General features: G+C 35.4%; 2 protein-coding genes and 1 long non-coding RNA gene across 7 annotated transcripts; 1 reads left to right on the top strand and 2 right to left on the bottom strand.

The window, feature by feature from the left end:
- Positions 1-778: 778 nt before the first annotated feature.
- LOC108199453 (probable LRR receptor-like serine/threonine-protein kinase At3g47570) lies at positions 779-7,240 on the bottom strand. Of its 3 annotated transcripts, XM_064082888.1 has the most exons (6): positions 6,661-6,812; positions 4,685-6,115; positions 3,969-4,306; positions 3,719-3,810; positions 2,965-3,647; positions 780-1,228 (listed from the first exon to the last, which is right to left on the bottom strand). In XM_064082888.1, exons 1-6 carry the CDS (start codon positions 6,704-6,706, stop codon positions 894-896), a joined length of 2,925 nt encoding a protein of 974 aa, XP_063938958.1. In that variant the 5' UTR covers positions 6,707-6,812; the 3' UTR covers positions 780-893. The 3 variants fall into 3 exon arrangements, with proteins under 3 accessions (XP_063938957.1, XP_017222755.1, XP_063938958.1); XM_064082887.1 differs by having other exon boundaries at positions 779-1,228; positions 4,685-7,240; XM_017367266.2 differs by having other exon boundaries at positions 779-1,228; positions 3,725-3,810; positions 4,685-7,240.
- Positions 7,241-7,455: 215 nt separating this feature from the next.
- On the top strand, positions 7,456-15,768 carry LOC108199455 (uncharacterized). 2 transcript variants are annotated; one of them, XR_001802415.2, is made up of 4 exons: positions 7,456-7,936; positions 8,029-8,110; positions 13,232-15,340; positions 15,467-15,768. It is a non-coding gene; the product is annotated as an uncharacterized LOC108199455 (long non-coding RNA). The 2 variants fall into 2 exon arrangements; XR_010286346.1 differs by having other exon boundaries at positions 10,688-15,340.
- LOC108199452 (putative receptor-like protein kinase At3g47110) lies at positions 8,172-15,516 on the bottom strand. Of its 2 annotated transcripts, none has more exons than XM_064082886.1 (5): positions 12,884-15,516; positions 11,772-11,926; positions 10,969-11,063; positions 10,115-10,890; positions 8,172-8,790 (listed from the first exon to the last, which is right to left on the bottom strand). In XM_064082886.1, the coding sequence occupies exons 1-5, from the start codon at positions 15,330-15,332 to the stop codon at positions 8,447-8,449; spliced, it is 3,819 nt and encodes a 1,272-aa protein (XP_063938956.1). In that variant the 5' UTR covers positions 15,333-15,516; the 3' UTR covers positions 8,172-8,446. The 2 variants fall into 2 exon arrangements, with proteins under 2 accessions (XP_063938956.1, XP_017222753.1); XM_017367264.2 differs by having other exon boundaries at positions 8,173-8,790; positions 11,589-11,926; positions 12,884-15,513.
- Positions 15,769-15,786: the final 18 nt, after the last annotated feature.

Genomic DNA, 15,786 nt, shown 5'->3' with positions numbered 1-15,786 from the left:
GGAAAACAAGTGAAACGGACGTCCTGCTCTCCCGAGTTATAAAACGGAAGTAAAATTATATAACTTTCATTTCTATTTGTGTTTCTGGACTTTTAAAAAGACGATAGTAAGTGAAAATAGATGCAATTATAACATAATTTTACTTCAAAATTTTCACTCCAAAAATGAGAGGAAAAAATTCATTTATTTTCACTTACATTTACTTTCTCTCTTAAAAAAATTAGGGAGCGGGGCCTTAGAGAAAACCAAAACCTCTTTTTCATATTGGTTCATTGGGTGGAGAGGGCATCTCTTTTCGGACGTCGATTTTTATGAATTAAAATATAAATTTTATCTTTTTATTAAAAAGTTAAAAATTTTAAACGTAATATTTTTAATCATACACGCAATATTCGTAAAAAAAAATATCACACAGTTAATCAGTTCAGAAATTGATCCCCAGTAAATTCAATAACATGCCATTAATCAGTTTCGAAGTTGTTATTACCCGATGAATTCCGGCAGATGTATATACGCATGTCACATCAATCACATAGGTCTAATTATACTCCGTTTTGTCTTGTTTAATTGTGCACGTTTTTTTTTCACTACTCGGCAAACATCTTAAAATTCTTATAAAATATCAACATAAAAATTTTAAGCGCTTTTTAAGCGTTGGACACATAAAAACAATTTAGATATAAAGCGATTAAAAAGCGTTGAACACGTCAAATAAAATTAGACTTACAGTAATTAAAAAGCGTTGCATGTGTAGAAAAATTTTAAAATCCCCTAATACCCACGTATCAAGAACAAGCTTTTCATGTCCGTAAAAAATGAAATTAATTTGTTTTTCGATGAGATTATTATGCATAGTGCAAATCAACATTGTGGAACTAATGTTCATATCATAACTAATTCAACTGGAAGCTGTTCCTAATGGATTTCAGCTCAAGTAATACAGCATGCATGTCTGGTCGATCTTTTGATGAGATCTTGGAGCATGCTAAACCAATATTGAACAGTCTAGTTAGGCATTCCCCTTCATTTGCAGATGATCTTATCTTCATAAGTGGGTCAGTAATGTCAACAATGTTGTTAGGAAAGGCCATCCAAACAAAGTTGTGAAGGTTAAGACCTTTACGAAACATACGATGAGTAGGCTTCATTCTTGTCAGCATCTCCAGCAATAGAATCCCAAAGCTGTAAGTGTCTCCCTTGGTTGTCATCTTGCATCCTAGGCCATACTCTAATAACCAAGAAAAATATAAAATTTAAAGGTGCCGTAAATTTGAAATTCGGGGTACACATTACCAAAAAATAAAAATGAACCTCTATCCTAAAAGGGTGATGCTACGTAGCCCAAAATTCGTTCGCAAAATCTTTTCCCAAATGACGTGGCAGACATGTGGCTATCTTTAATTGGGCGGTTGATATGCATACAAGAGGTCCCATTATTACTAACTAGCTTCTTAACCCGTGCAAAGCACGAGTTGCTTTAAATTATTTTTTTAATATATGTTATATCTTTTTGTTCATCCTTTTTAAATTAAGATTATTTATATTATAAAAATAATTTAAATTTATTTGTATTTTAAGTCATATTATATTGATGTTTATATGTAAACATAAACTCACTATAATGATATTTTATTAAATTATAAATACATAAAATATACACTGTTTAAAATTTTATTATATAATTAAATTATCACCCACCTAAAATTACTCATTATTTTTTTTCTGCTAAGTGCTCATTATTGTTGTATTAGATATATAATAGAATTTGGCAAAATTCGGTTAAAATCGATGACTAATTGGGAAAAAAATGGAATGATTGGTTGAAAATTACAAAATTTGTGGCGAAAATTTAAAATTTTAAAAATTATTATATATATTTACTATTTTTACATATATAAAATAAAATTAATTCTGAATAATGTATTCATCATTCTGATTAATCGCCGATTTTCTAATTTTCATTTTTTATAACATTGGATATTTATTTATATATTATTAAATCATGAATATAAATATATTACACATACATGTATTGAAATTTTAATTATGAAGTAATTTAATGTATATTAATGATTAGACATTAATGTCTAATAAATACGTTAGTAATAAAAGTCAATAATGACCTTCAAATATATAAATATATGCATAATGAGTAAAGGGTAGATTCGTCACTTTGAATTAAATTACTCAGGGTTGTTCTATTATATAGATAATAGATAGATGTGAGAGGAACTAATCATACAATGCCACTTGGATTAGGGAAAAAAATGGAGAACACTTTTTGGGTACCTGGCACTTTCCTTCCGGAAAATAGTGATCTCCACTTCTTTAGCAATTATGAATAAAACTTGTTCTTCGCTATGAGTTTATTCAAGTCTAGACTATTATCAAATTAGTAGTTTAGGGAAATACATGCACCAGGTTGTAGGGAAAGCTTTACTGAGAGTTTCTATTCCATGAAAGAATTTTAAAAAATAAAATTTAATACGAAGCATTCGGTCCTCTCAGCAACTTGCATCAGGAAAACAAATATGGTGTTATCCAGCAAAGAGTATCTACTTGACTAACTGGAGATTTACCTCCACTAATTTACATTTTACAGCAATTGATCAATATATAATTAAAATCTGAGCAATTTAGTGAGGGTTGAATATGGATTGAATTTAAGGGGAAATGAGGATGCCTAGAATTTGGTGATTAAATTAAACAACACAATATCTATCATCTCCTGATTTCAGTTAGATTACAACTTACAAGAGGATGGAAATAATCGGTTCTATTACGAGTTAAATTGATATAGTCTCTATTCTTCTTTGACTGGCTGATTTTATCTTCATATAATCTTAAGAAAGAATTAGTAGGCCTGGTTAACACATTTGATGCTAAAATAGAACCTGTCAAGTTTTACATTCAGTCTAAGAAGAAATCGTATATATTCAGTGTCAAGTTAAATAGTAAAATTACCTGGAGGTATATATCCCAGGGTTCCTCGCATTCCAGCTGAGCTGCTCAATTGGTTCAATTCCGGGGATTTTGGAAGGGATATTGCCAGTCCAAAATCAGCAATGTGAGCAACCATGTTTTTGTCTAGCAAAATGTTGCCAGGTTTTAGATCACAGTGAATTATGGAATGCTCACATTGATGATGAAGATAACTCAGTGCACTGGCGACACCAACTGCTATATCTATTCTAGCGTGAAGGCTCAGTATATGAGGTTGGAGGGGACCATTGTAGTAATTTTTATATCTTGGATGCAACCACATTTCTAAACTTCCATGATCCATGAACTCATAAAGAATTGCTCGAAAAGCACCACCCTCCTTATCTACACTTGTGCAAGTAGTTATAGTCTTTACAAGATTCGGGTGGTGAATGTTTTTTAAGGTTCCATATTCAGTGTTGAAACTTTTCACTGCACCTCTACGCTGAAGGTTGAATACTTTGATTGCAACAGCTGTTCCTGTTCCGTCTTCTAATCCACTATTCCCTAAAAGAAATCTTCCTTTATAAACAGAGCCATAGCCACCTGCACCGACTAGATTAGTAAGGGAAAATCCATTAGTTGCTTTGTGGAGATCCACATATGACACCACGACTGATGATAACGTCGACATTGATCTTGAGTTTGGAGCCATTTTTGTTATCCTACACCATTAAGAAGAGAAATGAAGGTATGATTCATAAATCTTTATTTGTGGAGACTAGGGAAAATGTACCCATACAATGGTAGAGATTTCATGTTTCTTTGAGCCATAATGACTGAAGCTAGGGAGCTTGTCCGAGCATATGCCTCAGTAGTATGATTAGCCTGAAGCACAGCACATAATCTCAATCTTTAAGAAAAGGAAAAAAATATGATTGGAGCTGTACACACCTAGCTTTAGAAGATTTGGTGTTGTGTAATAGTTTAACAGCTAAAAAAGTCTTAAGATATTTTGGAAAAAAAAAAGAACATTGTTTAGAAACCTTAAAGTTGATCCGAACTGTTTTCAGCATGCTTAAGGTATCCCTTATGTCTGGTCGAAACTGTGGCATCTCCAGGGTACATTTCACACCAATGTTGAAAAGCATACTCAGAGAGTCTTCTGCATGTGCTGCAGCATCTCTACTAAGTTCATGTAGATTGACTGGGTCAATAATATCCTTTACACCATCAGACAAGGCACTGGAGACAAAGTTCTGCAGCTTATAACCTTCGTTAAACATAGGGTCAGTAGTCTTCTTGCCTGTCAGCATCTCCAGCAAAATTAGTCCGTAGCTGTACACATCCCCCTTGGTTGACATTGAGCTTCTCAGGCAGTACTCTTGCCCATAAAATAACATAGTAATGATAGTTAGAATTTTTTTTTAGCAAGTATTTGAATAAATTATGAGAAATGTACTTTCTCCAGAGTTCACTAGTTATGTACAGTTGGACACTACGATACCTGCCCCTATAACGAATTATCTTAGAAAAGGAAGTAACAAGTTGTATGTTCTACTACTTATTAGAATTGTAGATAGCTTCAAGTCAGGTCATTGTATAGCTTAATTACTAGACGGCAAAAGCATTACAGTGATGCCTTATTAAACATTATCGCGTTATATTCCAACCTGCAGGTGGCTAGTTTACATGTTTCAACCAAGAAAGAACTACAAAATACAAATTTTCTAGTAAGATGTGTATTATGTAGTTTTTTTACCTGGAGGCTTATATCCTGGGGTTCGAACTGCTCCAGATCTGATTTGAGCTTGACTATCACTGCCTATATCAGTAAGATACTTTGCGAGTCCAAAATTTGATACATGTGCACACATGTCTGTGTCTAGCCAAATATTGCTTGATGTTAGATTACAATGAATCAAGGGATTATCCGAAGAATTATGAAGATAGTCAAGTGCATTGGCCACATCAATTGCTATATTTATTCTGGTACTAAGATTCAGTATCTGGAGCTTGTCATGAGATGTCATACTTTTTGAATGCAGCCACCACTCCAAGCTCCTATGCTCAGTGACATTGTAAACAATAGCTTTAAAACCGCGGTTCTCTACAATAGTTGAGCATATACTCATGATCTTAACAATGTTTCTGTGGTGAATATTCTGCAGGGCTTCAATCTCAGTGATGAAACAGTTGGTTGCTTCTTCATTGAAAACTTTAATTGCAACAGCTCTTTTATTGTATTGTGGACCAATTTTTCCTTTGTACACTAAACCGGAAGCACCCTTGCTGACTAAGTTGGTTTTTGAGAAACCATTAGTGGCTTGATGGAGTTGCTTGTATGACAATGTGATGGGTGATACTGAAATGGGTCTATTTAATACTGAACGCAGCACCATATTTGCATAAATATGTAACAAAATAGTGAAAATAAGTAGTATAAAAACCAGCCCAAGTAGAACCACTATTATTTGATAAGCTGGACTGTAACTACTGCATCTTGGTAGCTGTAGTTCAGGTATCCCACCACAGAGCCTGTTACCTACTATTGAATATGCACTTGCATTTGCGAATAATCCTTTCTTAGGTACGTCTCCCTCAAGGTTATTCCAGCTAAGATTCAAATATTTCAAGTGTAGGGTTTCAAAGAAATCTGGGATTTTTCCAGATAAGTTATTACGAGAAAGATCAATATTTTGCAGAGCTCTTAACTTTTTCACTGGTTGGGACTTGAAACCCTGAATAAAATTCCCCCGCATGTAGAGTGATTCAAGGGCACTGCAATCATAAAGCTCTGTTGGTATCAAGCCAGACAGCTCATTTTCTGAAACATCCAACTTTACCAAGGTTTTCAAAGCACCAATACCTGCTGGTAGTGATCCAACCAAATGGTTTTGAGAAAGATTCAATTTGACAGAAAAAGGAGAAACATGAAAAAATTGGTTGGGTATAGTCCCACTGAGGTTATTTTGAGACAAATCCAAGAGGACCAACATAGGACAATTTCCAAAACTCGAAGGAATGGTTCCGTTCAATTCATTATTTTCTAAATGAACTTCATCCAACATAGACAGGTTCCCTATGGAGGCAGGAATGCTCCCTGTAAGTCTGTTGTTAGAAAGAACAATTCGCTGAAGCTTCCTGAGCTTAACAATTCCGGGGGGGATCATGCCTGTGAACTTGTTACCTCCTAATGACAAAAAGATCAAATTGGTAAATTTACATATCTCTGAAGGGATGCTTCCAAAAATCTGATTATCTGCTAAGCTTATCATTGTTAGCTCAGTTGATAGATTGACAAAAGAACAGGGCAATGATCCTTGTAAATTATTGGCCCCTACTTCCAGTATCTTTAAGCTGCTGCAGTTGACCAATGAGTCGAAAAAACTCAAGTCACCATGTTCCCCTACTCCTAGATTATTATTTGCTAGGCCTAATTTCTGAAGATATGGTAGCCTTCCAAAATCTACAAGTGTGGGACCGCTAAAACGGTTGAACTGCAAGTCAATAACTTGAAGTGTGGAGGCATTAGATAGTGATACAGGAATGGTTCCACTTAAATTGTTATCAGACAGCTGAATTTTTTGTAGATTGGGATAGGCCAATCCGAATTCTGATGGTATACTTCCTTGAAATTGATTATTGGCCAAATTATAGACTTTCAGTGACGAGAGATTAAAAAAAGTAGTGATCATACCAGATAGCTTACTGGAAAAAAGTTCAAGAATGACTAACCTATTAAGTCGTCCCAAGGTATCTGGTATGTTTCCTTCCAAAGCATTACGGCCTAAGCTTAGGACTTGTAGCCTGGAAAGACGGTCTACTTCTGGAGGAATCAAGCCTCGAAGATTGTTGTTGTAGAGAACAAGTTTAGTCAGAAAACTCATGTTTCCTATATGAGGAGACAAGGAACCTACCAGACCTTTAGATGAGAGGTCTAGGATGATGACTCTTTGGTGGCGTTGGCTGCATGTAATGCCTTCCCAGAGGCAGAAATGGAGAGACATATTCCAGGAGCTAAACGCTCCTAGGGGATCATGGGAAATCTTTGCTTTGAAGGCTAACAATGCTAGTTGATCCGTTTCGTTTCCACTTGATGCAGCAGCTTGAGATGTGGAGATGAGAAACAAAGATATTACATGAGTCCAGTATCTGTTAGCTCCTGCTGCTCTCATCCTGTGAGATGTTTTGAGTGCCGAGGATTGGTGTAGATTATTGTGCATGCACTTGGTTGGACTAAAATTGTCTGAAAATTCTACTAACAGATGTAGATTAACAATGTAGTTAGTGGTAGACTGAGAGTCAATGAAAGTATGGTAGGCGCATAATTTGAAAGCAAAAGTTTCCAAAAGCTGTTTTAAATGAAGAAAAAAATAATGTACTAGCCTCGTGTTGTATACGGCCAGACCTGGAATCCACCAACATTACTGAAAGAAAGCCAAGAACTCTTTTCATATTGGTTCAGGATGCCGGAAAAAGCGCCCTGACACAAAATCATAAATAATGTTCAAAATAATAGAGTTGAGAGAGATAGTCCAAAATATTATTATTATTACTAGATAATTCAACACTTTGATTTTTCTTAAAAAAAAAAACGTTTATCTCTGAAGAACACAACAAAACATAACACGATATGATGTTTTAAGAGTAAAATATTATACGAAATCTAGCGACTTGAATTGCAAAAATAATAGATCGGGATTTGGGCCATCTTCTCGACACTGATATGCAAACCATTCTCTTGAAAATTGTGGAAGGGAGGACCAATACTCCGGAACGGGGGTAGATAAGACCAAACAGGTTCTAATTAGTCTAAATCTAAATTGTTCCCCGATAAATTCTAGCTCGTGTAACATAATCGGCATGTCCTCTGAATCCTTTGAAGAAAAACAAAAACTCACATAATCGGCATATCTATGAAAAATTTAAAATTTCAAAACGGATTATAAACTAGCCTTTCTATCAGGGGTACAGTCGTACAGATATGCAAGCGAAACTTGCGTTGCAGAAGGTATCAACACTCTACCTGTTTGTTAAAATGCTCAAAAGAGTTTATTTTGTTGTAAATTATTTGTGAACTTTATTTTCATTTACTATTTGCAGATAATGTATTCGGAGTAGCTACAGGAAGTTGATAAATTGTTCTCCAAAAGTGAAGGAGTTGCTCCGAAGCTTAACATTGCAGGTAAGATGTGTTTCTGCTCTATAAATTTGTGGCGATTATTAGGGAAAATTTATGAATTTTGGATCTAATTGTACTTAACTGTCTAGTAATAGTATCAAATTTCGACCAGGAGTTGCTTGCTGATGAATTATTTTACGCTGTTGGTTACACAAACTCTTATTATCTGTAGGACGAACATATACATTAGCAATAAAATATATTAGAAACACGATTCCAGGTCCGAAAAAAGACGATTAGTTTACTAATGAGATCATACTGAGTAATCAACAACGAGGGACTAAAGGTTGTATCTCTGTATTATTCTTTTAAATGCGAGGTGGCACAAATATATTTAACTTAAAAGCTGTTCCTAATAGATTCCAGCTCCCTTAATACGGTACGCATGTCTGGTCGATTCTTTGGTGATATGTTGGAGCATGCTAAACCAATGTTGAACATTCTAGTCAGGCAATCCTCTACTCTTTTGCTATCCCCTGTATTTGAAGATGTCATTACCTTCATGAGTGTGTCAGTAATGTTAAATACATTGTCAGGCAATGCCAGCGAAACAAAGTTGTGAAGGGTAAGACCTCCCCGAAACATACGATGAGTAGGCTTCTTCCCTGTCAGCATCTCCAGTAATAGAATCCCAAAGCTGTATGTGTCTCCCTTGGTTGTCATCTTGCATCCTAGACCATACTCTAATAACCAAGAAAATATAAATTAAAGCTTCAGCCAAAAATTACAATATATAGTACAAATTGTCAAGAGGAAATGGAAGCTTTAGGAGCTCTTCGTCAGTCAGGCAATGACTCTCACTCTTAATGCCTACTGCCATTACTTCAAAAAATGTGCATAAACGTTTAAATTATTTTCACCATTACATTGCTAAATCTAGGACCTGGGCCATGATCAAAGTATAAAAAAATTTGGATCAACGAATATTGGTAATACGTAATACACGATATCTGTTGTTAAAAGCAAATATAGAAATGTTTATGAAACTGCAGCATGGATAGTAAAACAATAAGAGATATACTAATAGCAAAAAGTAACCATAGATCTATTTTGTAATAAACAGTCACTTTGCCAAAGAAAGTAAAAGAGAAAAAGAAAAAGCAAAGACCATTCTAAGTTTTATTATAGTACTAGATTCCAAGATTGATGTCTACTTATATATATGGTAAAAATTCATATTTGTATAAATATCTTGAATATATATTAATAACAGTAACAATTAAACGTGTGAAGTTCAGTACACAGTTATAATAATCATAATAAATTAAAAATAAAAAATTGAAAATAATAATACACAAATCTTAAATATTACATACCATAATTTGTAAACTAAGTGGACATTTATTTGTGCGAATAATATTAAAGAAAAGATAAAATGATGATATGAGAGAGCTAATGGTCTAATGGATGTTATAATTAAGAAAAAAGAAAGTAAAAGAAATTATTGGAAGATTAACATCATCAGATTAATAGAAGATAACACGTAACTACATAAGTATTGATGATGTAAACAAAATAATGAGAGCATAACACCTAAAAGTTGAGATGTAAGCTGTACTTTATCTTATTGATTCGGGCTTTTGTTTTTTTTTTTTTGGGCGGGGGAGGGGGGGGTGCTGGCCCTTCATAGCTTAATAAATTCTGTTTGGCTCTCTCTTATTCTATCTTCTCTTTATAAAATAATTAGTATAATCTATGTTACCCCGACTCTTCATTTTGTCTGAAATACCCATGTCGGACACTCGGACATGGGCATTGACACTCCGACCCTTCTTTTAGGCCATAAACATGTAAAATTTTCAGAATATTGCCGAGTCCGACACTTGGACACATATCCATGTTTGACACTTTTTAGCCGAGTCTGGGTAATGTATATAATTGGTAAAATAAAACATTGGTATATGTGATATGTTCATTCTATGCTAAACTAGAACAAATCAAGTCTTACATTTGGCCCCCAATGAATTCATAAAAATTTAATTCAATTTCAAGTTATAGTAACTTTACCTGGAGCTATATATCCGGTCGTTCCTCGTATACCAGTTGAACTGCTGCAATGGTTCATATTTTGGTATTTAGGAAGAGTTATTGCCAATCCAAAATCTGCAATATGTGCAGACATATTTTTGTCTATCAAAATGTTGCCTGGCTTTAGATCACAGTGAATTATGCCATTCTTGCATTGATAATGAAGATAATCAAGTGCAAGGGCTACGTCAGTAGCTATGCTTATTCTGGCAAAAAGGGTTAGTATTCGAGGTTTTACGGGACTATCAATGTTAGTTTTATATTTTGGGTGCAGCCACATCTCTAAACTCCCATGATCCATGAACTCAAAAAGAATAGCTCGAAAATCGTGACCGTCTTGATCCACACTTGTGCATGTGGCTATAAGCTTTACAAGATATTTGTGGTCAATGTTGTTTAAAATTTGACACTCAGTGTTGAAACTTCTCACTGCACCTCTACGTTGAAGGTTAAATACTTTGATTGCAACAGCTATTCCAATCTCATCTACTATCTCACTATCCCTTAAGAGAAGATGAACATATCCTTGATTAAATGTTCCTTTGTAAACAGAGCCAAAACCACCTGCACCGACTAAGTTGGCTGAGGAAAACCCATTTGTTGCTTTATGGAGATCCATGTATGACACTGTGGCTAAATTTGGAGCCATCTGAGGAAAAGGATCCAACAACTGCCTTGCTGTGGCTACATTCCAGTCGGTTCTACCTGAATTTGTTTCCCCTAGATTTGGAGAGGGCATTTCTGAAACTTCTAACCTACAACACTTGGGAATTCAATAAAAGATTGAAGGTGTGAGTGATAATCTAGATGCATTAAACTATGAAAAAGTGTACCTGTTCCAAAGTAGAGATCTCCTGTTTCTTAGAGCCATCGAGACTGCAGCTTGCAAACTTCCTATAGCATACGTCTGAGTACAACCTGTATTGGCCTGAAGCAAAACATTTAATCTTATCTTCTTTTTTTTGATACAAGAAAACTATTAATAGAACAGTATATCAATCCGTCTGTAAGAGCATATGCACTCATTTGGAGCTTCAGTTCATCAATTTGATAACTATTACCATCAAATACACCGTCTTTAAGTCATCAATTGGTCAATAAACAAATTGATGGACGTGTACTTATGCAGCAGGCATTTACTGATCCATTAATCAAATTGAAGGCCCCCGATCTATCACCAACTCCATCAATATTTGATGGAGTATCTGATTGATGACCTTCAGTTTTATTGATGGACTAATAAAGAACTGTTGCATTGATGAACTACGTCAATTCATTAATTTGTTTTAACGGATCAATATTATTTTCAATCGGTGCATATGCTTTAACAGATGAGCTTATGTTGTTCAACAGCCTCAAATATGCTAGTGATTTGTATTTGTGTGAGCACTGATCATTGCGGTCTAATGGTATAAAACTAATATTCGTAGAAAATAAATAAGAATTTAGTAACCTCGAAAAAGCTCCTAATTGTTTCCAGAACTCTTAAGGTATCTTTAATATCCGGCCTGAACTTTGGTGACTCCTGGGCACATCGCACACCAATGCCTAAAAGCATAACTAGACAATCATTTGCCTTTGCCGCATCATATGTACTAAGTTCTTGTAGATTGAATGGGTCAATAACATCATTTACCCCGCTAGACAAGACACTGGAAACAAAGTTCTGAAGCTTAAACGATCCATGAAAACTAGGGCCAGTAATCTTCTTCCCGGTCAGCATCTCCAGTAATATTATTCCGTAGCTGTAGACATCCCCCTTAGTGGACACCATGCTTCCCTGGTAGTACTCTTGTGCACGGTCCACCAAGCATATGAATAAATCAGAAGAAAATTAGTTTCTCGAGAAATCAATAAATCTGTACACAATTTTTCTATTTACTTTTAGCTGTCTAGATTCAGGTTGCAGCACTCTTGTATCAGCAACAATAAATTATTGGGACTTGTTAGAGCGTCTCCAACGATGTTGGCTAAATTGGATATGTAGGATATTACGTAAAATTTGCTGAACTTGTAAGACATTTTAACTCTATATATGAATATATATATATACATTATACATATATATTATACATACATATATATATATATGTATGTATATATTCATAGATATGTATATGAATATAATATGAGGGTCGCGCTCAAGAGAGAACCCGTCCTTAAAATAGAACCATAGAACCACTAAGGTTCTGCTGCATAACCCTAAATTTTAAATAGATTTTTAGGATCTAAATCTAAATACATATTTTTTTCATGTTTTTTCATCGTTGTATGTGTTCAAAAATAATTTTAAAACATAATACATAGATATTGACATTTTTTACATGTGAAGTTCTGCTGCATAACCCTAACTAATACTAGAAATAAGGTAAGGGTTGTATGGGTTCTCTCTCTAATGGTTCTCTCTTAAGCATGACCCTATATTAGTTATATAAAACTACACCTGGTCTATATATTGTTTATTAAAATTCACTAAAGTGAATCCTCATATTGATTCGGGAATCGAATCAATTCAAGAGTCATCGTGCCCAATTCATAAAAACTAGCGTTTTATGTGTCCAATCTCGTACCACTACCACATACCTCAACGACCCATAAACAATGGGGTGAAACAACAAATTACATGTTTAACTACTTGATAAAAATGCAGAAAACTTCAGGTCATTTTTTAAGTTTATTATTGGACGGCATTGACATATCTAAGATTTGAAAAAAATTGTATGTATGAAGTTTAATTTGTCTTTTTACCTGGAGGTGCATATTCGGAGGGTCCTGCGAATCCATTAAAAATTCTTCGATCTATGAGAAACTTTGCGAGTCCAAAGTTTGATACATATGCGCTCATTTCTGTGTCTAGGAAAATATTGCTTGGACTTAGGTTACAATGTATTAGGGGATAATCTAATTGATTATGAAGGTAATCAAGTGCACTAGCCACATCAATCGCTATGTTAATTCTGTTCTTTAGGTTAAGAATCTGAGGCATGCTAAGCTCATCAGGAGATGTTCTACATGTTAAATGCTGCCACCTATCTAAGCTCCCATTCTCCATGAAGTCGTAAACAATAGCTCTAAATATTTTGCCTTTCTTTGCAGTGCTTGAACTTGTACTTCTGATCTTAACAATGTTTCTGTGGCGAATATGTTGTTGGGCTTCACACTCTGTGCTGAAACTGTTGGTTGCTTCTTGATTGAATACTTTAATTGCAACAGCTTTTCCATTGTACTCTGGACCAAGTTCTCCTTTGTACACTGACCCAAAACCACCCTCGCTGACCAAGTTGGCTCGTGAGAACCCGTCAGTTGCTTGGTGGAGAATCTTATATGACAATCTGATGGGTAATACTGATATAGGTCTAATAGATACAGCAGGTGGTTCAGTTTTTTTCCCTCTAGGCAACAAATGGTAACCGACAATGAGAAGAACTAGTATAAAACCTATCATGAATAAATCTTGTACCCAGGACCTTTTGTGTTTATGTGATCTATCACTGTCACTACTGCATCTTGGTAGCCGCAGTTCAGGTATGCCTCCACAGAGCTCTTTGTTACCTACTATCGAAAATTCACTTGCATTTGCGAATACTCCTTTTGTATGCACTTCTCCCTCAAGATGATTCCAACTTAGATTTAGATATTTCAAGGGCAGCTCAAAAAAATCTGGGATTTCCCCGGATAAGTTATTACGAGAAAGATCAAGATTTTGCATACCTCTTAAATTTCGCATTGAGTGGGAGATGTGACCCCGAAAGAAGTTGCCTTGCATGTATAGTGTATCAAGGGTAATGCATCTACCAAGCTCTGTGGGAAAGAAACCAGAAAATTCATTTTCAGAGATATCCAATTCAACTATGGTGTCCAAACCACCAATACCTGCCGGTAGTGATCCAACCAAATGGTTTTGAGAAAGATTTAATTTGATAGAAAAAGGAGAAACATGAAAAAATTCGTTGGGTATAGTCCCACTGAGGTTATTTTGAGACAAATCCAAGAGGACCAACATTGGACAATTTCCAAAACTAGGAGGAATGGTTCCGTTCAATTCATTATTTTCTAAATGAACTTCATCCAACATAGATAGGTTTCCTATGGAGGCCGGAATGTTCCCTGTAAGTCTGTTGTTAGAAAGAAGAACGCGTTGCAACTTTCCAAGTTGGGTGATTTCAGGGGGAATAATGCCCGTGAAATTGTTATGCTCTAAAGATAAAAAGATCAAATTGATAAATTTGGATATGTCAGGAGGGATGCTTCCAGATATCCAGTTATCTGCTAAGCTTATCATCGTTAGCTTAATTGATAGATTTGCAATAGAACGGGGCAATGATCCTTGTAAGTTATTGGCCCCTAGTTTCAATATCTTTAAGCTCCTGCAATTTACTAACGAGTCAATAAATTTCAAGTCACCCTGTTCCCCAAGTCCGAAATTATTATATTCCAGACTTAAATTTTGAAGATACAGTAACCTTCCAAAATCTACTGATATGGGGCCACTAAAATTGTTGAACTGCAAGTGAATAACTTGAAGTTTTGAAGCATTAGAAAGTGATACAGGGATGTTTCCACTTAATCTGTTATCAGATAGCTGAATCTTCTGTATATTGTGATGGGTCAGACCAAAGTCTGATGGTATACTTCCTTGAAGTTGATTATTGGCCAAATTGAAGACATTCAGTGATGAGAGATTGAAAACAGAATTGGGGATCATACCAGATAGGTTATTGGAAAAAAGTTCGAGAATGACTAACCTATTAACTTGTCCCAAGGTATCTGGTATATTTCCTTCCAAAGCATTTCGTCCTAAGCTTAGAACTTTAAGCCTGAAAAGATGGTCTACTTCTTGAGGGATCGTGCCTTGAAGACTGTTGTTGGTGAGAACAATTTCAGTCAGGAAACTCATGTTTCCTATATCACTCGGCAAAGAACCCACAAAACCTTTTGATGCAAGGTTTATGCTAGTGACTCTTTTGTGCTGTTTGCTGCATGTTATGCCTGCCCAGCTGCAGAAGTTAAGAGACATATTCCATGAGCTAAAAGCTCCTTGAGGATCATGGATAATTGTTGCTTTGAAGGCCAACAATGCTAGGTGATCGGTTTCGTTTCCCTTTACCGTAGCAGTAGAAGTTGGGATGATTTGAGCATGGCAGATGAGAAACAGATATAGTGTACAATTCCAGAATTTGTAAACTCCCGCGCTCATCTTCTGAGGTTTTCCTCTCTCTCTCTCTCTCTCTCTCTCTCTCTCTCTTTCTTTTTTGTTTCCTCTATGACCTTACTCCTGTGTCTGATATATTAATAATGAGTGTAAGTGGATGCACATCCTCAAATCACCAGGTCCAGGAAAATGGTAGCCATCTGGAAATTTCCTTGCACTAGTGGGCATGTGAGACTTTCAAAAAGAAAAAGAAAAAAGAAGGAAACAAAGAGGGCATGTGAGACCTACCAGTTTATTGTCGCCTACAAATTTATCGGTAAACAAATTTGTCTTGGATGGAGAGTGACCGTGAGTCTATTGGGAGGTCTGCATGTAAATTTATTCTAACATGTGATTGTTAGAGATTTTTGTACAACTCATTATGTTCCAGCCGTTGGATGATCCAACGGCTGGCAGTTAATAAATCCAACGTATTTCGTTTTTTTCACTACGTGGGTCA

The sequence above is a fragment of the Daucus carota genome, chromosome 8 (genome assembly GCF_001625215.2).
Source record: "Daucus carota subsp. sativus chromosome 8, DH1 v3.0, whole genome shotgun sequence".
Taxonomy (NCBI): domain Eukaryota; kingdom Viridiplantae; phylum Streptophyta; class Magnoliopsida; order Apiales; family Apiaceae; genus Daucus; species Daucus carota.
This window is presented reverse-complemented; position numbering and strand designations above follow the sequence as displayed.